General features: G+C 36.4%; 1 protein-coding gene across 17 annotated transcripts in view; it reads right to left on the bottom strand.

Moving 5' to 3' along the window:
• Positions 1-1,379: 1,379 nt before the first annotated feature.
• Positions 1,380-20,119, bottom strand: part of PCM1 (pericentriolar material 1) — a 45,218-nt gene continuing 26,478 nt past the window's right edge. For 6 of the 17 annotated variants that reach the window (XM_074822664.1, XM_074822678.1, XM_074822672.1 and 3 more), the window contains 19 exons: positions 19,771-19,954; positions 18,755-19,113; positions 18,055-18,213; positions 17,110-17,166; positions 15,752-15,924; positions 15,541-15,669; positions 14,842-14,962; positions 14,385-14,522; positions 14,007-14,140; positions 12,272-12,406; positions 11,559-11,756; positions 9,176-9,235; positions 7,249-7,387; positions 6,406-6,554; positions 4,701-4,776; positions 3,468-3,718; positions 3,158-3,250; positions 2,916-3,039; positions 1,380-1,714 (listed from right to left, as the gene is read on the bottom strand). In XM_074822664.1, the coding sequence (XP_074678765.1) occupies positions 1,689-1,714; positions 2,916-3,039; positions 3,158-3,250; positions 3,468-3,718; positions 4,701-4,776; positions 6,406-6,554; positions 7,249-7,387; positions 9,176-9,235; positions 11,559-11,756; positions 12,272-12,406; positions 14,007-14,140; positions 14,385-14,522; positions 14,842-14,962; positions 15,541-15,669; positions 15,752-15,924; positions 17,110-17,166; positions 18,055-18,213; positions 18,755-19,113; positions 19,771-19,954 (2,705 nt within the window). In that variant the 3' untranslated portion in view covers positions 1,380-1,688. Of the gene's footprint in view, positions 1,715-2,915; positions 3,040-3,157; positions 3,251-3,467; positions 3,719-4,700; positions 4,777-6,405; positions 6,555-7,248; positions 7,388-9,175; positions 9,236-11,558; positions 11,757-12,271; positions 12,407-14,006; positions 14,141-14,384; positions 14,523-14,841; positions 14,981-15,540; positions 15,670-15,751; positions 15,925-17,109; positions 17,167-18,054; positions 18,214-18,754; positions 19,114-19,770; positions 19,955-20,119 lie in introns of those variants that run through there. The other 11 variants (XM_074822671.1, XM_074822680.1, XM_074822673.1 and 8 more) reach the window with 9 other exon arrangements.

Raw genomic sequence — 20,119 nt, 5'->3', positions numbered from 1 at the left:
TTGAGCATTGGGGTTGGAGGTTGTGACCTACAGAGGTCCCTACCAACCTCAACCAGTCTGTAAAGAAAGGGCAGAGAGCAAGTATGACCAAAGAAATACCATTCCAGTGCCTTGAACACCATTCCAGGCCAAGAACTGAGGAATGGCATGCTATTTCTGGAGCTTGAGAGTTTAATGATTTACCATATAAACTAGACTTGTCTCAGCTATGCACAGATCTTCTTGTTCTACTTTATGAAAATGTCCTTTTTGATCTACTAAATGATTCTTTATTTCATTTTCACAGTTTTGCCTTTGTCACAATGTATATCCTCTGTCCTCTAACTTGTAAATTTTTTTCTGCATACAGTATCACCATGAGTTTAAAGCCTGCACAGTAACTAAACTGTCTTCAAACCCTCTGATGTACTTTTATTGTTGGAGATGAGAGGCATGGAACTGTAATCTGCCATTTCAAAATTCACTCATAAAACCTGGAGACACTCAAAACAAAAAAATCACAGAAAGATCACATTTTATTCAAACTTCAGGCGTATTTAAGCTTCACTGTCTCCCACAGCGTATTATTTATTACACTAACCTCAAAAGGAAGACAATCCTGAATTAAAGATGACCAATGCTTTTTAACTACTTTGAGAAAAGCCATCTGTTTTAAGGTAAACTGGATGCAGCATGTATGCTGAACAAGCTATTTCTAACTCAATTTTATAATTTACTGTTATTAGTAACTCTGAAGTGAAGAAAACTTTTAGTCTGGTTCAAGTTTTCCAATCTACTTTTCTACAATCCTAATTCTGCCTTTGCCATCAGACATCATTAGGTGCTGACTTTAACTTTTTTTAAAATATTAGTTGTAATTTTTAAAATTTCTTCCCTCCTACATGAAAACTCTTCAAAGTCAAATACTTTAGGAACAGATTCTACAGGCTTTCAATTGCAGCAATTTTAAGCATTACATGTGAAAGGATACTAAAATTTTCAGACAGGTTTATCCCTTTGCACCTTGAAAATGCAGAACAGAAAATGCAGAAAGTTGTTTTTTCTGCAGTTAACTACAAACCCAGGATATTTACTTCACCTCAGATAAATGTGCTGATAGAAATTAATTCCACAAGCCCTGAACAGGAACCTTTTTTTTACAGACTGGCTATACTCTAGGCTATAAAGGCAACATGTAGGTATGTACTGTGTCTACACCTCATACTTGTAGAAGATGGGGAACTTGGTGAGACAAGAGTTTCCTGTCCCAGGAAAGTTAGCATTGTTTCTCTGAAGGAGTTACAAACTGCTTACAAGCAGGCCAACACTTAATGTCAGTTAACTTCCAACAACAGAGTGCATACCATTTTATAAGCCACAGGAACATTTTTCCAAAGAAATTTACAGACAAGTCCAAACTTTATTTGAAACTACCATTTTGAACAATTTTAAAATTACTAAACAAGTCACAATAAAAAATAAAAAAGATTAAGACAGAAAGAGAACAGTGCAGCAAAACTGAATAGAAGAGAATTCAGTTACAGCTGTTCAAACTGCCACAGGCAGAAGTTAGCATACCTATCCTAAGAGGCAGTGTGTTAAAAATCTTACATTTTTATACACTTCCAGAATTCTGGGAAATTAGTGCTGATCTTCCATATGCATTTGTATACATGGATTTTATAAATGCAGGTATCCTCAGGTTATTCTCATGCACTTTGAGCTCCAAAAGTTTCTGTAAAATAAAGAGTATACTCATTATTGCCTACAGCTACAAGCCATCAAACAGCTCTTGATCGCATTTCAACTCCTTATAAGTATCCACTGAAGCACCTTGATGAAAAGTTTCATCCTCACCTTTTTTTCCCCACAAGCATTTTGAGCCATGGCTTACTTGAACAACTACAGCCAGCCCCCATACACAGATTTGGAATGGCTTAGTTGCTAGCTACCAACTGTGTGTGCCATGGCATTCCTAGCTAGACTGCTCCCACACCAGGTGTAAGCATCAGTATTGATGATGCTGACACAAGACTTCTGCTAGCATAGCTGTGACAAGCAGAATGGTGATGGGCAGAGAATGAAATGGAAGGAAAGATGCACCTTCCTTCACATTCTATTTTGGAAAATCCTATGCTGTCACTGCAGCTGCATTAAGAAAAGCATTTTTGTCAGCTTACACTGAAGAATTATAGGTAGCTACACTAGCAGAAAACTACCACCATCAGAATACCCAGTTCATGCATTTATATATGTCACTATACCCTCCACTGGAGAACTACAAGCCTAACCAGAGAACATAAGCCTCTAATACCATAAGTTGTGTCACAACATGAATGTCAAAAAAAAGTTTTCTGACCTGCATTACCATTAAGTTTTTGCAGCTGCATAAATACTGTTTCATGAAAGTGACAATTTTTTATTGCTGTCATACACACTGATCTTTTTTACCTCATTATATGCTTCATATGAAAAATAATTTTATTTTCCCTGAATAGATACTTTACTGTTCTGAAAAGTCTCTTGAACTTTTATAATACAAAACCACTGACCAGTCTGTCAGCAAATTATATTGAGCATTATTAGATCAGATAATAGCAATTAGAATGCACAGTATTATTAAAACCAAGCTTGTGCAACAAAAATACTATTCCATTTTAATAAGTTTCAAAATCATTACATTATAACATGCATTTTACATATGTTAATTTTTATGACTTTATTAGCCAGTGTATCTAACAGAAGCATATAGGAGGAATGGAATGCAAGATCCCTTCAGTATCAATACATCATTTTCAAATGCATGATAACAAAAAAAAAGATATTCTTTCAGCATCATGATAACTGCTTGCTTCTATCAGTGATAACAAGATGTTTCTAGACCATTCCAGAGTGTTTTCCCAATAGGTATAGAGGATTTAAAAAATAATCTTTACCAGGTTCTTTCAAACTTTGGGCATCTCCTACTAATTCTTGATCTTGAGCTCCACCTCCATCCAGTAATTCATCAGACAAACTGTTGGTTTGGGCCTCTGTTGCCATTTTCTTCATTAAATCTGCCTTTGTAACAGATAAAGTGAAACTCAAAACTCTGGGTAATTCTTACTGCTGTCTAAGTAATTAAGAGATTTAGGGTGTGCACTTCTAAACAGCCATCCCACAAACAATAGCAAAATACCTCTGAATATACTGCAAGCTTAAGGGGCAAGTCTTCAACTTTCACAAAGTCATCTTCATCAGATTTTTGACTTACATTTCCAGAACCAGCTTCCTGTTAATAAAAAATGACGTTTAGAAAAATAGTGCTACTTTGTTTTATTTTCACTCCAAAACTAGATTTTTGACTATTCTTATAAAGTACATCAAAAAACAATGCCCATATCAAATCTGCGATGAAAACTGAACAAGACTGGAAACTAGAAATAATACTGAAATAGAAAAAAAGCTTCTCATTTCTCTTGGATGTATATTAACTGAAACATACGTACATATTCATTCACTAACACAGGTGACTCCGTATCTGGGCTGCCAGCCATGGAACTTTCAGAACTTGCAGCAGATTTGTTTCCTACACATGTTGTATCTAGTGTTTGAGTTTCATTTACTGGTAAAGATGAGCTTGATTCTTCTGTTTTCATACCAGCTGTTATAAAGGATTCTGGTGTACTGACTGTTAAAGGTGGTGCATTCTCCATGACGTTGAGGTAATGAGGCAAAATTGTAGCCACATCTTGTTCACCTAAAACCGCAAAACTACATTTTAACTAGGTAGAGACAGTAAAAGATTCTGAGCATGCAAGATTCCCAGATGATTTTTTTACAAATTATGATCCAAAGCTACAAATAATTAATGAAAGTGAATTAGAGTCTCTCAGATCAACACAAAACTGACTAAAATAAAACATCAGTTATTTGTACTCTCACATATAAGTATCAGCAACTATCACAAGACAGTATGTGACTTAAAAATTTCTGACAATACAGTTGTGTTTTGGTTTAAAAAAGCCCAACTTCCAGAACTATATGACCTACTGTAAAATATTCATTCTAGGTATAAGGAGATATGATACAGAACAGTAAGTTCCTTATCATTTCACCACAGTCTTGTGCAACACAGGATCTACTCAAATACGGCTTTTAATCTACAAAAAAAAGACCAAGAACAAACACAGTATTTGCAACGAAAAACACAGGAAAAGAAGGTGGTAACAACAGTTAGATTAGAAGTAACATTCATACCACCCGGTAGTTTTCTGTCTTTTGACAGAAAATGATCTCTCAGTTCTTAATCAGTTACAACACAGCATTACTCCCAGAAATAAATCCTTAAAATATAAAGTGATTTCGATTGCTAGTAAATGGTAGTATCAGAAAAAGCAACTACTAGACAAATCTAAACATCTAAATACTGTAACAGACAAATTAACTCTGCTACAGTTGTGTGCCAAGGGCTGCAACAAACAAATGAAATTCATGCTGTTGTCAAGCATTAAAACCACATCTACCTAGCTAAGATGATTCCAGGTTTCCTTTTTAAAAGGTCTGCTGTGTCTATATCAATATAGAAATATCTAGTCAACTGATACAGCTGCATGAAAAGAAACAGCCCAGTAAACTCTTGCAAATTTGATCATCTTCGTCTTAATTACATATATCACAGGCACTGTCCAAGGCAATTCTCACAGTATGCAAATTCATGTAGAAGTGCATACAGGGCTTACCTTTAACATTAGCAGATTCTTGTTCTGATGACAAAATCTCGCTGCTTTTAGTCTTACTCAATTCTTGGTTTGAAGTCTATTGGGGAAGGTGCAAACAAGTTAAAACAAATTCTACTCATCAGCTTCATAACTTATTGGCTAATTTACTCTTCCTTGCTAACTAGAAACACACTGTACACTTGCTCTACGTTTTTGTCTTTTCACTAGTTTGAAATAGACAGCAAATTCTACTCTATTCATCAGCTAGTCAACAACTCTTTAAGAAACTATTAAACACTGATATGTGTGTTTTATCTGAACAGGTAATTTTTTTTTTATTATAGTAGTTCCCAGATAAACTCTTTGGTTCCACTGAAAAGATCTGTCATTTTAGCCTTTTAAGTAAAATGTTCCAGTTACATCCTCGCCTGATGTTAATAGCTGTTGAGTAAACCAAAGTTTCAGGTCAATCAAAGAATTGACAACTGTATTCGGTTTGTGTGGCAAGGTTTTGGTATCAGGGGGGCTACAAGGGGGGCTTCTGTGAGAAGCTGCTAGAAGCTTCCTCTATGTCTGCCAGAGCCAATGCCAGCCGGCTCCAGGATGGACCTACCACTGGCCAAGGTCAAACCCATCAGTGATGGTGGTAGCGCCTCTGTGATAACATACTTAAGAAGGGGGAAAAAACCCAGTGCAACTGCAGCCAGGAGAGGAGTGAGAGAAACACCTCTGCAGACACCAAGGTCAGTGAAGACGGAGGGGGAGGAGGTGCTCCAGGCACTGGAGCAGAGATTCCCCTGCAGCCCGTGGTGCAGACCATGGTGAGGCAGGCTGTGCCCTGAGGTGGACGGAGCAGCAGAGACAACATGTGATGAACTGACTACAAGCCCCATTCCCCATTCTCCTGTGCTGCTTGGGGGAGAAGGGAGAGAATGTGGGAGTGAAGTTGAGCCCAGGAAGGAGGGAGGGGTGAGGGAAAAGTGTTTTAAGATATGTTTTATTTTTCATTATCTTACTCTGATTTGGTTGGCAATAAACTAAGTTCATTTTCAAAGTTGAGTCTGTTTTGCCCATGACTGATTGATGAATGATCTCCCTGTCCTTATGTCAATTCACGAGCCTTTCATTATATTCTCTCCCCTACCCTACTCAGTTGAGGAGGAGGAGTGATAGAGCAGCTTTGGTGAGCACCTGGGTGGTGGGAAAACCACCACAACATCAAAATGTTTTTAAGGAAACTAACAGTGAAATGATAATAGCAGCCATTTCACCATTGCTCTAGAAAAAGTTGTATGATGAAGTGGAAAGACAAAGACATGCTAGAATACAAGAGTCAATGGATTCTGCAAAGGAAAGCTCAATTGAAACTTAATGTCAGCAAACACAGAGGAAGAACCAATTAATGGTTTAAAACATTATGCTTTTTTGAAAGTTTATCTTTTCTGCTGCAGCTTAACATTTTCCCTCTTTGATAGCAGATTTAAATGTTAGTTTTGCCTGTGTCCATCCATCCATTTTGACAGCAGCGATACCAAGAATAAATTCAGGTGGGGAATGCTACATTTTGTATGTAGTAGCTATTGCCTTCCTGCCATTTTTTGTATCACTCTTCTACTTTCATAAGAATGAAAACAGTGCAACAAGGAAAACCGAGGTACAGAAAAACATGTACTCAAAAGCTGTGCACTGACTTAGGTTTGTTCTGCATTTACAACTTCGGTGATACCTGTTCATTTTCAGTTGTTGTTTCACTGCTGGCTTGTAGTGATGTCTGCACATCAACAGGTCCTTCCTCAAATTCTATTTCATCATCTTCATTCTCATCTTCTCCACTGCCATAGTTAGTCAGAGCCTGGGTTTCTGCTTTTGATAAACCTGAAGGTAAATCAATGTAAAACCACCTTCATATTGGATTTACATATTGACAGAGCAAGTCAGGCTGCAAAATCCAAATCCCTTTTGGGAATTTATTGCAATGATCAGTTACAATTCTTACTTCAAAACATTCTTTGAAGTTAAGATACAGTGATGACTTAACTTTCAAAGATCCACATACTGTACATAAGCTATATTACAAATAAACACCACTGTGTTGGTGTAAAATATCTAAGTTATTGAACAAGTCAGTGTGAAAAATGTAAATACAAGGGAAATCAAGCCATAAGTAGTTGGTGTAAGACAACAAACAGGAAAAAAAATTATTAAAAACTATGCAAGCTTAAGTAGAATCATATTTAAAAGAATCATTTACATTAAAAACTGCATAAAATTTCAGCAGCTTTCACATCATTCAGGTTAAAAGTTGAGGAACTTCAAGTTTAGCTGAGACAATGAATCTGATTCTAACGTGTTTTTACAGATCTACTGATTACAAAGAGAAAAAGTTCCTCTCATTGGAATGTTTAACCCTTGACACAGTACTAGTAAACACAGTACTGGGAAACTTTCACTGGAGAATCTGTGAGAGAAGGCATTACACAGCAGTACTTCATGCAAATCCTGCTGTAAAATTAGTTGGTCAAAACTACAGTGAAAGCACTGAATAATGAGCTATATAAAAATCACTTACTTATTGCCACTGGACCGCTTTCACTTTCCTCATCATCCTCTTGATCAGACACATCAGACCTAAGACTTTCAGGAACTCCATTGCCATTATACATTTCTGAGTCCTGCACTTGTTTAACAGTTTCAGTCTCATCCTTGTCCTAGGAGAACAAGGAATAGTGTGCAATATCATGTTTGTTTATGTAAAGATTAAGTTACTGTTTCTGCATCAAGGAGTCACCTTTGTTTCTCAAAAATAAGAAAATCTACAGACTCAAAATAAATGGTTAAGTACTCCTTAAGGCCTTGAAATGAATACTGAAAAGCTACTCCTGAAACACAGCATCAGAACGTACTATAAGAGATCATGCACTGTTCAGACTAGCTATGAAGGACATCATAACTGATTGTTTCATTATCTGAAAAGATTCACACTGATCAGCATGCCAGCTTATTTTTTTTTTTTTAAATTAGGTTTGCCATTATCAAAAGGAAGACAGACACACCTGCATTATTACCTTCTAGCAACTTCCCCAATTCTCTTAAATGATGTAGAGTAAAAATCAGGACTATTCCTAACTGCAGCTTCTCATTTCTTTAGCAATAACTACTCAGCAGTTTCTCTGCTGAGTGATTTACTAAATACCTTGAATGAGAGAATTCTGCTCAGTCTATATGAGCCCCAAGCCCTGAGTTTCGCTCCAAAGCTTGACAGAACTTTTCTACGCTACAGCAAACCTAACAAGTGACATACAGCTTCCCACTGCTACTTCCAAAGCAGTGTGACAGAAGCTCTAAGCCCTAGAAGTAAGCACTGACTCTGTGCCCATACATGCCTATGCATATACCTATGCCCATTTAAGAAAGCATTCAACATTCTACTTAATACATTACCTATATCTTTCCCTTGGCTGGAAAAAGCTGAACATTCCAGCAGAAAACAGAATACTTCATATACAACACCTCTCCCCAAACACAATGATTTTAGTGGTTTTCAAAACAAACTTAAAGAGAAAAGGGAGACATTTTGGGTGCTAACATTTAATACTCAGCATACAGACTTTTGACTCTGAGGACTTCAAATACCGTATGTCCCAACTCAGAACATCTGCCTTCTCCTTAAGATGAAAAGTAAAACAACTTATTCCATACCATTAAAAAAAAAGTTAATTGCTGAAAATAATTAAGCTGTCCTTCTTATTGAACTCTTCAATGAATGACTACATTCTCAATGCTCTGAGCTGAGAACACAGGCAACGGCCCCAGACCAAATCCTACAATAAACACCTTCAGAACAGATCTTTTTTCTTTAAAATACAGAAAATGAATACTAAGAGGAAAAGCAAGATCCTACCCTAAAGCTGCTGAGTATCACAAATTATTCCATTTCAATTGTGTAGGATTCAACATAAACTTTGGTCTTTTTAGACTTTCAAATTGTCAGTCCTAAAGCAAAGCTCATTCTGCATAAAGGTCACTGACAATAAATAGACAGGCATCTTTAATACTATCTTTGTTGATCTGAATGCACTTCTTGAAAGGTAACAAGATAATGTTTTATAAGAAATGCATCAAACAGGCTTTACACTGGTAATGGCTCTGCAGTAGAAACAGGAGTAAAACCAAGAGCAACCAAGGAACTGATATCTAAGTCGTGTTTACTGAATGCATATAACAACAAAGACTTATCGATGAAGACAGATTTTTTGGTAGCCATTAACCAGACCATCAACCCAAATTAAAAAAGGGAAATTATAATTTAGTTAGTTTGATACAATAAATCACTGAAAGTAACGGAAAGCAGATAAAATCCATGATGTTTAATAAATTTCTAAACACTAGGAAATGGGCTGCTTACGAATACTGGATTTATATGACAGAAAATAGTAAGACTAAGTGATATGTGAAATTATCTGAGGAATAAAGACAGTTGAGAAGCATAAACATACTTTGTCCTCATCGACATCTTCAGCAGATGAACAAACACCCACCTGGAGACCTTTTTTTGCCTAGAAGAAACACAAACTGTCTTCAATTCTGAACTGAAATAACTTTGAAATACTGAACCAAACTAGGGCTTCAAGAAAGCCTGGCTGAAATGCCAGTCTTACCAAGAACTGCTACCTCAAAATGGCAGTAAGCCACAGGGACTTCTACACTACGAGAGATGTTTACACAGATGTCCTCAAAATTTTAGAGTTGCAAAACATTACAAAAAACCCTGTGATAGCCCTTTTTGTTTAAACAATTATGTTTACAGGGGCTAATTCTCCACTCTGTGGTTGAATCATATTTAATGTATAAGAATTAAGATATACCACCTCTGGTTAAGACAGAGCACTATGTTTTTCAGCATGAAATCTAAAACCAGTTAGATTACTGGACTCAAGACAGCCACAAAATTGAGCAAGATCAGATGTGTCTGCATCAGGATCCCCGAGTTGAAAGCTGTGAAAAGGCCATATAGAGATAACTGTGCAGGTCTGTACAAAGTAACCAGGACCTACCAGTTCTGGCTCATCTCTTGCTCTGTTGAATCTGAACTGCTGCCACAGCAACAATACAAACATTGACCTTAACCCTAATTCTCTGTCTTCCAGAAGAGAAAAAGAAATGCCAGATCTAAGGTGGCTCCATGCATTCTCATACCAGTGTATAAACCAATACTTTATGTAACAAAGGCTCAATAAGCAACTTCAGGTAAAATAGCAAGTCATGTCCAAACCCTTCCAAATTCAAAGTGTTTCTCTGGCCTCTTTACAAGGCACTCTGCAGTCTCTCTCATACTAGCCACATTACTGGTATATCTAAGTTGAACTATCTTGAAATATATATGCTTAAAAACTACTTATAGGACTTTATCGTTTATAACAGATCCACAAGATATCTTTCATTGAGATTTTAAAGTAAGAATGAGTTAAGGGTTTTCTTTGGTATTTGTGTTTTTAGAAGAAAGCTGAAAGGACACTGAAGTCATACCTATACTATAAAAGAAGAAACACTGAGTTAGATACCTGACTGATTTAAGTATACGAACGTGATGTTTTAATGTTTGTTTTGTAAACAGTTCATGTAACTAAAAAAAGCTATGTTCCTAAAAACTGCAATAAAAATTAAAAATGGTGATGCAACATCTTCAATAATGTAAATGGTGCAAAACCCAAAACTTGCTTTGTTAGAGCAGAATATGTACTACAGTCTCAAATATTTCTGAGAAATCTATATATATGTTATACTTCAAGTCTAGAAAGTGATACTTTCTACACATGTCGAAACACCAATTATTTGATGACTTCACAAGACTTACTCAAGTTAGGCAAAGATGGTGCCTAAGTAAGCACCTGCAAGGAAAGCTGTAGGCATAACTGGAGAGATAACAAACTGGGAACCCCCCATATGTCAAAATATTTAGCTGGGACAGAGTTACATTTTTTTCATAGTACCTTGTACATGGTTATGTTTTGGATTTGTGCTGAAAACAGGGTTGATAATACAGAGATGTTTTTGTTATTGTTGAGCAGTGCTTACACAGAGTCAAGGCCTTTTCTGCTCCTCACCCCACCCCACCAGCGAGTGGGCTGGAGGTGCACAAGAGGTTGAGAGGGGACACAGCTGGGACACTGACCCCAACTGACCACAGGGATATTGCATACCATGTGACATCATGCTCAGCATATAAAGCTGGGAGAGGAAGATGGAAGGAGGGAACATTCAGAGTTATGGCACTGTCTTCCCAGGTAACCATTACACATGACGGAGCTCTGCTTTCCTGGAGATGGCTAAACATTTCCCTGCCAACAGGAAGTAGTGAATGAACTCCTTGTTTTGCTTTGCTTGCATACACGGCTTTTGCTTTACCTATTAAACTGTCTTTATCTCAACCCAGAAGTTCCCTCACTTTTACCCTTCCAATTCTCTCCCTCATCCCACTGAGGCAAGGAGTGAGCAAGTGGCTGTGTGGTGTCGAGATGCCTACTGGGGTTAAACCACAACTACTCCTCAATGGCCCCAGATGTTAATACTATTTCAACACTTGACTACTCCCTCCTGTGTGAACATATGACCATTAAAACACATTTCCTCTGAATTACCGACAAAGTCTACACAGTTAGGTATCTGTAACAGACACTCATCTATAATACAGGACATCTCCCTTAATGAGCGAAACTAGTCCATGCTTCTGCACCAGCAATATTGTAACTACACAGCACTAATTTGTAAAAAAGAATAAATATACAATGTATGAACTAAGATAATCGAAGTAGCTTACGAAATACAGATATTTAGGAAACTCAGAAAAGCTACGTTTTTCAAAAACATAATAGAACAAACCTCTTTAGCATAAGACTGTATCACTTCAGTAGTTTCTATTTTTCTTTTACATCTCTGCTTTACGGAAATACTGTTGTTGTCCAAGTCTTGCATAAGTTTAAAAAAGGCTAATTCATTAAATAACACTTCAGAGATCTCCACAAGAAGATCTTCCCCACAATCTTTTAATTTTCTACCAGCAAATTTCGCCAGTGAATCCTGTGAAGAGAAATAATTCTTCAGTTCTTGAAACAGGCTTTCAAACTCCAAATTCTAAGTATTTGTCATAGTACTACAAAATCAGTAAGGTATATAATAGCTCTTACTTTTTTTAAAAATATGGTATTGTGTCTTAAACAGATTTTAAATAGAATCTCTAGTCACATAACAGAACTTATCAAGTTACTGATTAAAAACAGAAGAAAGAAAAGACCAGCCTATTTTCAGAAATTTACACAAAATGTCCACAAAGAGCACCACCAGAGCTCTCCTTGAAGACAGCCACAGGCAGGGGACACACCCCTATCTGGCAGTGATGGAAAAGAAGTTCAGTGCATGGTAAAGCTTTACCTTCAGGATACAAGGTAATACACCTCATTGCTGTATCAAAGCTTAAAGAGAACAGCAGCTATGCTACTAAAGTTGTAAAATATAACTTCAGGGAAGCTGTTTTATCTGTTTCTCATTATCCAAGTTGCAATAGTATTGCAAAACAACACTGAAAATCTACTAACCTGAAGTATACTGCCAAGCTGCTTATGAAAGAACTTCACAAATTCTTTACTTTCATCGTTTTGTTGTGTAAGAGTCAAGACCATACGTCTTACTGATGTCAGTAATTGAGAAGAACATACTTCATCCATGTGTTCCTAAACAAGTATCACAGAATGAGTTTAGTTACCATTAAAAAAAATTAGCCATCAACTTAAATACTGAAATTAATTTATAAAAAAATCACCTGTCCACTGAAGGAACAAGCACTCCATGAACAGGTCCTAACCCACCTTGCAAAACAAACTAACTGGATCACAGTTATAGCAGATACCATACTTCACTGATGACTGATTTGCCATGATAACAAAGCTTTATCTTGCTTCTCAAATACAGTACATGCCATCTTTTAATGTTTGGCGAAATCTTCATATATTGTGTGCTCAAGTGTATTAAAGTGTATGTGAAGATACCTACTGTTGTAAGCTTCCTTAAAATTGCAAACACAACAAGTCTTCAGGCACCGAGACTGTGACATGTCAGCAATATACAGTTTTTAAACGTAGTATCAACCAAGTACCTTATTAAACAAACTTAAGCTTATATACAGCACACACTACAAAAGGGAACTTTTTTCTCTAACCTTGCGAAGAGTGAACTGTGACTGTTTCTCCTTCTTTCAAGAATTACATTTCTGTTCTGTATTCACAGAATCACGGAATGGTTTTGGTTGGAAAGGACCTTAAAGACCATCTAGTTCCAACCCCCCTGCCATGGGCAGGCACACCTTCCACTAGACCAGGTTCCTCAAAGCCCCATCCAGCCTGGCCTTGAACACTGCCAGGAGGGGGCACCCACAAGCTCTCTGGGCAACCTGTTCTAGTGTCTCACCACCTTCACAGTAAAGAATTTCTTCCTTATATCTAATCTGAATCTGCCCTCTTTCAGTTTAAAACCATTACCCCTCATCCTATCCCTACACCCCCTGATAAAAAGTCCCTCCCCGTCTTTCCTGTAGCCCCCTTTAATACTGGAAGGCTGCTGTAGTGTCTCGTGGGAGCCTTCTCTTCTCTTGGCTGAACAACCCCAACTCTCTCAGCCTGTCCTCACAAGGGAGGTGCTCCAGCCCCCTGCTCATCTTTGTGGCCTCCTCTGGACCCGCTTGAGCAGGTCTATGTCCTTCTTATGTTGTGGAGGCCCTAGAGCTGAACACAGTACTGCAGGTGAGCACGAGAGCAAAGTAGAGGGGAAGACTCGACCTGCTAGCCACACTTTTCTTTACAAGTAGTAGTTCACAAGCTCTCAACAGCTTTAAAGAGATTTGTAAACAGGACAAAATAATGCTAAAAATCAAGAACTCAGAGCTGTTCTTCAGAAATATCTCAAGTTACATTGTATGTAACAGTTTTAATTAAAGTTATCTCAGTCGTATTTCTGTACTTTTAGTAAAGAGATTCTCAAACATTTCTATTTGATTTGGTCAGCTCCAAACAAAGAAATCTCTATTCTTGACATCAAGTCCACCAGCCCTATGCAATCTAGAAACCTTACCATTTCTTTCTCCTACTAAAAACTCCACAGAATCTGTCTCTTGGAGTACTCAATTCTTACTTCATCCTCAGCAAGGTCTGCAACTTAACACGTTTATTGGCAGCTGTTGCTAAGATGGAAGTTATCAATTTTAAATAATGTTCTTCTATGACATCATGCAGGTCCTTTTCCTATTCTAATTCACACATTATTGAAAAGAGTTCTTACCTTCAGAAAAGGAATGACCTCTTTCATAATTGCCTTAATCTGCCGGTCAAGCTGCTGAGTATCTATACGAGGACATGGAACAGCAGAAATTTCGCTTGACTGTGGCACAGGAAGACATTCATTGGTGCCTGGACCTCGTTTAAAAAAAAACCAAGCACATTTAAGTATTCAACATTACTATTAAAGAAATAGCAATTTCAAAACTATATGCTTTCATTTTTTAAAAATAAATCATATTTACTGAAGTATATACTTTGAAACTTTTCTAAATTTTCAATATAAATGAAGAGGAAAGCAATTCAGCCAATTAAATGATTCTTGATAGTTAGAGAAAAAATTATTTTCTAAAACTAAGCAAAATATGTATATAGTGCATACCTTCTAATTTAGCAGCAGAAGCACCCTGAAAATGACTAGAGCAGACCTCAGAGTCAAGGGTACTTTCAGCTTCAATTTTCATACGCTCATATTCCCTCATCCTAGCCAAAGCTTGATCTAAGTGAATCACTGTGTTGCCTATATTTAGAATAAAAACACCTTTTAATCTAAATAAAAACTTTACAATTGATAGACAAGTAAACAATGATAAAGATGAATTCAAAGCCACAAGTTTTGAAGTCTACATATAACTGTAGTTGAGTTATAGTATTTCATTACACATACTGATCAACTTGAAGTGTTTCAGAAGTGGCTGATTTCTCTAAGTGTTGTTTTATAGAACATGTGATTACAAACTAAAAATCAAAGAATAGCATACTATTTGAGCATATACAATTGTAGGCATTTTAGGAGGGAGGAAGTACACTTACAACATTGTAAATCACATCATTCTTACCAAGGTCATCAGTGGCAAAGGGTTCAAAATTTGAAGATGTGGACATAGTACTCCCATTGTCTGCATCATTTTGTTCACAATCTTGACATGCTTCTGTAGAAAAGTTCTTGCCAAAAGTCTCCTAAAAAACACCAAACAACTGAATACAAATCAGAAATGCACCATCCTCTCACAGATCTGTCAACAAGCCAGCAATTATTTTCAGCCACATGCTGTGGTATCAAGACTTGTCACCAGGCTGCCTGACTGGGGAACAACCTTACTTTCAGGATATAAATCCATCAGGTGAATGTTTGTTTCAAATACTTCAACTATAAACTACATAAGAAAGTGTACAGAGACATCAGCAATTCTCTAAACACAAAAAAACAAACATTTTTTTGGGAATCTCCTGATCAGTACTTGCCCTGACCTTATTTGCAACAGCATTTTCGCTCTTTTTGAATCAGTTTCCAATTTATGCCCCTCTCCATGTTCTATTCCTCCCCAACACATCACTTATTTCCAGCATCAAGAATCCTACCTTATTTAATCAATTTTGCATTAAGATTCTCTTGCATTTTTGTTTACAAAAGTTTAAGTTGATATTAATTTTAGGAAAATTCAAACACTAGTATGAATATTTCAGTACACAAGCATGCATGCAAACTGAAAAGATAGAATTTTACAGTAAACTAGCTTCTGAACTTGAAAACTTACATCATCTGTAGAAGCAAGGCTTTCACTGGGAGTGAGTTCAGAATTTGATGCCATCCATGTTGAAGCATTCAGTGATTTTGCGCAGTTCCCTTTTTCATTGTTCTCAGATAAATGTCTGGTCACTATATCCTGGATAAGGTAATAAATTTATACTATAAAAAAATCCACAATTTGTTTGATTCATACACAAGGTGAAAAGTTTTGTGCATACCTGTAAAGCATACAGAGCCCTTTGCCTCAGGTAATCTGTATTTAGCAGCTGAAGCTCATGAAAAAGTTCAATAAGAAAGTGGGGACGAGACTCATTTTGAGAAATAAGAGTTGCCACTTCAGAATAAATTGTGTCTCGCAAAGCTTCAAACATAGAAAGATCACTACCAGTTTCTGTAGAAAAAAAAAAGAACTCATTAAGCCCTTGACATGTATCCAGTTGAAAGACAACTGCCTGTTAGGTATACAAGTTACAGGTACACAAATTATATCTCAAACATTGTAGATTCCATTATATAGCTGCTTTCTTAAAGCTTACTCACTTCCTGAAGGGCAAAGATTTAAACATTCTGAAATAATACTTTATGCAATCCTTTATATATGAAATAAAACACAAAGTATTCATAAAAATAATTCACAATTCTGAACAATACTTTTAGAAAGTATTCTTTAAGAGAATATTGCACACACCACAATGTTGCTTTCACAATAGGTTTCAACACAGAAAATGGAGTTTTGATATTTCAAACGACATAGTCAAAGCTCTCAAGTTCATATAATACAAGTAGTCCGCACTTTTGCAACACAAGCAACAACATTAAGAAAGCTCTAGACTGAATTCAAGAAAGCCACTCCTTCCCACACAAGCATAAAACCTACACTCTCATACATGTCTAATATAAATTCTGAGGCTCACATAAAACCTCTTACCCTTAAGCCCTGTTACATATGTATGAGAAGACAATGTGTTCCCTAATAAGGCTTCCATTCCTTTGAAAATTAAGGACTACCCTTGCATCACAACAGTTACATTACTATATACATATTTTGGCAAGTGCTGAATGGAAAAAAGTTAAATTTGGAAAACTCAGCTTAGTTTAACAGATGCATATTTGTTAGTATTCAAGTTAATGAAGTTATTAGCAATACAGCAAATGTTACTATGCAATTTGATTATCTGCAAAGAGTTTACCAGTACTTTTAAGCAGAAGCAAGCTTTTTCAATCTTTAATAAGCCACCAGAAATAGCTTCCCTCCCCATCAATAAAATGTAATAACTTTTAAACATACTAAATTGCCTACTGAAATTAGTTTTTTGTTGTAGTATCTACCTGTGTATTTTCTATTTGTAATTGTAACTAACCAAGATCATGATAAACACATTCTATAATTCACAAGTAGTTCGTATTGTTGCATTTCACACAAATTACAAGTAACTTCTCTTGCCTTGTTTAAAGAGAAGGTGCTGCAATAGTACTAATTTTGAACATCTGCTAAACAGTCTGAGTTATAGGACCAAAGCTGAGAGAAAAAAAAAAGTAATAGGACATTGTTGAAGCTAAGCAGTGAATGCATTACCTGGCGCTTCAATGCATGCATTTCTGTTAGACTGCTGCAGAATTCTCCTAGCATGCGCTGTAGGAAAGTGGGGATAGACAGTGATAAACACAAAAATGTGCACCAGAAATAAAGACAGGGTCTATACAAAACAGCAGGAGGAAGACTGCTTAGTCATCCAAACCACATCAAAGCTGCTTATTGTGAGAACTTGACTCGTAAAACTTTATTACATCTATCAATAAACAGCTCTTAGTGTGGACACAGCTACACTGACAAAGCTGTACATCGTGCTACAATGACTATAATTCCTGCATCTTTCAAACAAAACAAAGATACTGGCAGAACCTAAAAAGACACAGAAGAGAGTATTTTTACGATCTAGATGCAAGAAAAGCAGTGCAGATGGCAAAAATGTAAGGGTGCAGATGGCAAAAATGTAAGGGTTTATGTGATGTTGTAAGATTGAATTTGAATGGTATTTGGTAGAGCTCCTTTTAAGCATGAACAGAAAGAAAACATGTATGCAGTACAGGATGCAGTTTAAATGCTAAACAGTTTCATCTGTTGTGCATTACTTTCCACAAAAACACCAATAAATGGGTGAGGTTTCTGGTTGGCTAGGTTTTCGTTTGTTTTACAGTAACAGGTTTGTTTCTAATTTACTTTAATCAAGTACCTAATCTACAGAAAATACCCCAAATTAATCAATACCCAGGTTGTTTTTGGTGTGGTGGTTTTTTTTTGGTTGTGTTTTTTTTTTTTTTTTTTTTTTTTTTTTTTTTACACACACTTTAATGTTTACAGCATCCTTCGAAATCAAAGAGCAAAATCCACATGCCAAATATACAGTATTGTCTTCTTGTCATAATACACTGCTTTTAAATAACACACTAGCAACTAAGTATGGAGGTCCTTTACTCAGAGGAATTCACAAAATAATTACTGATATTCAGAAAATAATACCTGAAGACATTTCTGTAGATCTACTGTATTTAATTATTTTTTCCAATTGTTCCCGATTCCTTTTGCTGAACACCTTTGCATGAACAACCTCTTCAGAGTGTCTGCTTTTATTGCTCTTGCAGGGTTCACACACACTAGAAGCGCTTGCACTTTCATAACCTAATGGGAGGGAATGGAAAGGGAGAAATAAAAAAAATAGCTTACAAAATGTTTTATTACTTTTAAAAATTTGTTCAAGAGCAATCTCAAAGATGCAAAACACCAATGATGTTTCCTAGCTAAGAATTTTCCTCTGTACACTGAAGCCATAGAGTAGCACTAAATCCTCAGTGACTACAACAGTATTATACATACTAGTACTGTCCCTCTTCTCAGTCAGTGTTTTACTGAAGCACACCTTTCAGCAAGCCATCCACTCTGAACATGAAGATGATGAAGAGAAAGATTCTCCTGGTGGCTTACTCCAAATCTTAGCAGATCTGCATCCACTATTCATTCAAATCCTGATGTCCTCATCAGTTACATTTTGTATTTACTGAAGTACTAAAAAACCTTATGCAGTTACATAGAACGAATTAATATTTCAATAACTTATTTTCATTATTATAGGTACTATTTATGGAGAGCAAATTCCCTGGAATGTTATGATTATAATCCAAGTTGAATTTGCCATGGTATCTACAATTACTTTACAACCTACCAGTATTTTTAATTCTGCCTTTTAGCTGAGAAGAACTCTTCCTCTTATTCTTTGATTTGGGTGTTTTATCTTTTGATGCCAAGCTTGCTTGCGCTGATGCTTTTCTAGATTTAAATGTCTTTGTCACAGTAGTTGGGTCTACTGGATCAGGCATGCTACTAAAACTCTCCAAAGACTCTTCATCAAACTCTCTTCTCCTGCTCATATCAGACTGATTTTTATGACCAGAAGCCACGTTTTGTACTGAAACTGCAAAACCTGCTTTCAGCTGAGATTGATCATCTTTTTTCACTTCCTGGCTATCATTAAGCCAAGCTGATCTTTCCTCCATTTCTTCTTCAGGTTGTCTATGACTCCTTCTGTCAGAAAGAAACACACACCACAACATATCATCACGTAGTCTCTCAGAGAGAAACAGCATGTATTACTAGGCAAATAGCGTTATCTGTAACGCAAGGTATCTGCCCTAGTTACTTAGGCACCAACTGAGTATTAAAAAAAAAAATAGTGAGAACCCTTCCAAATGGAAAATGGAAGGCATCTGAAAAAACTCTCATTTACCACAGATTTCAACCAGAATATACTTATACAGCTATTGCTGTGTTCAAATTGTACTACAGAACAAAACGTTTCTTGAAACAGCATTCAATACAGTCTACTGTAGCACAAAAAATAAGCATTCACTGAAATTATATCCTCTAGTTATTCAAACAGCTGTTACAAAAAGCATGGAAATGAAATATTCCTCCACTTACAAAAAGTATCACAAAACCACTCCAACACTATATTTGATCTTAAAATCAAATCTTAAAGAAATGATACATTAGTTAATATACAGAAAAAAGTTTAAAAATTGCTGAGTAGTAAAAAAATTAAACTGAGAAACTACAAAAGTATAGCCCATCTTGTAATTCTATTACAATTAATTCCCTAAAACAGTGATGAATTCCCACAAGCCCCAGGAAAGGGAGAAGAAAGGGAAGAAAAAAGGAGAGTTGCAGCGTGACATGACATACCTTTGTTTTTCTGCTCCATTAGAGGAGCTGCTTTCAAAAGGTTTGGGGAATGCCATATACTCAGTTTTCCCAGAAGCACTATGATCTAGAGGATGCTGTTGCTCCTGCTGCTCACTGCTGTGTGGGGAAATATTGTGGGAAAAATCTCCAAAACCAGAAGGGAACACTGGATTATAGTTGATACCTACGAAGTGAACAAGAGAGTCAGAAGATACTACCTCATTTATCTGTGTGGTAGAAGTCAAATTCGAGACATACTGTGTGGCAACATAAAATTATGAAGCAAAAATAAAGAGGGGAAAAAAAACTTTTCATCCTGAAAGCACTGCAATAATCAGAATTTATCTTA

Source organism: Strix aluco, chromosome 4 (assembly GCF_031877795.1).
Source record: "Strix aluco isolate bStrAlu1 chromosome 4, bStrAlu1.hap1, whole genome shotgun sequence".
Classification (NCBI taxonomy): Eukaryota; Metazoa; Chordata; class Aves; order Strigiformes; family Strigidae; genus Strix; species Strix aluco.
This window is presented reverse-complemented; position numbering and strand designations above follow the sequence as displayed.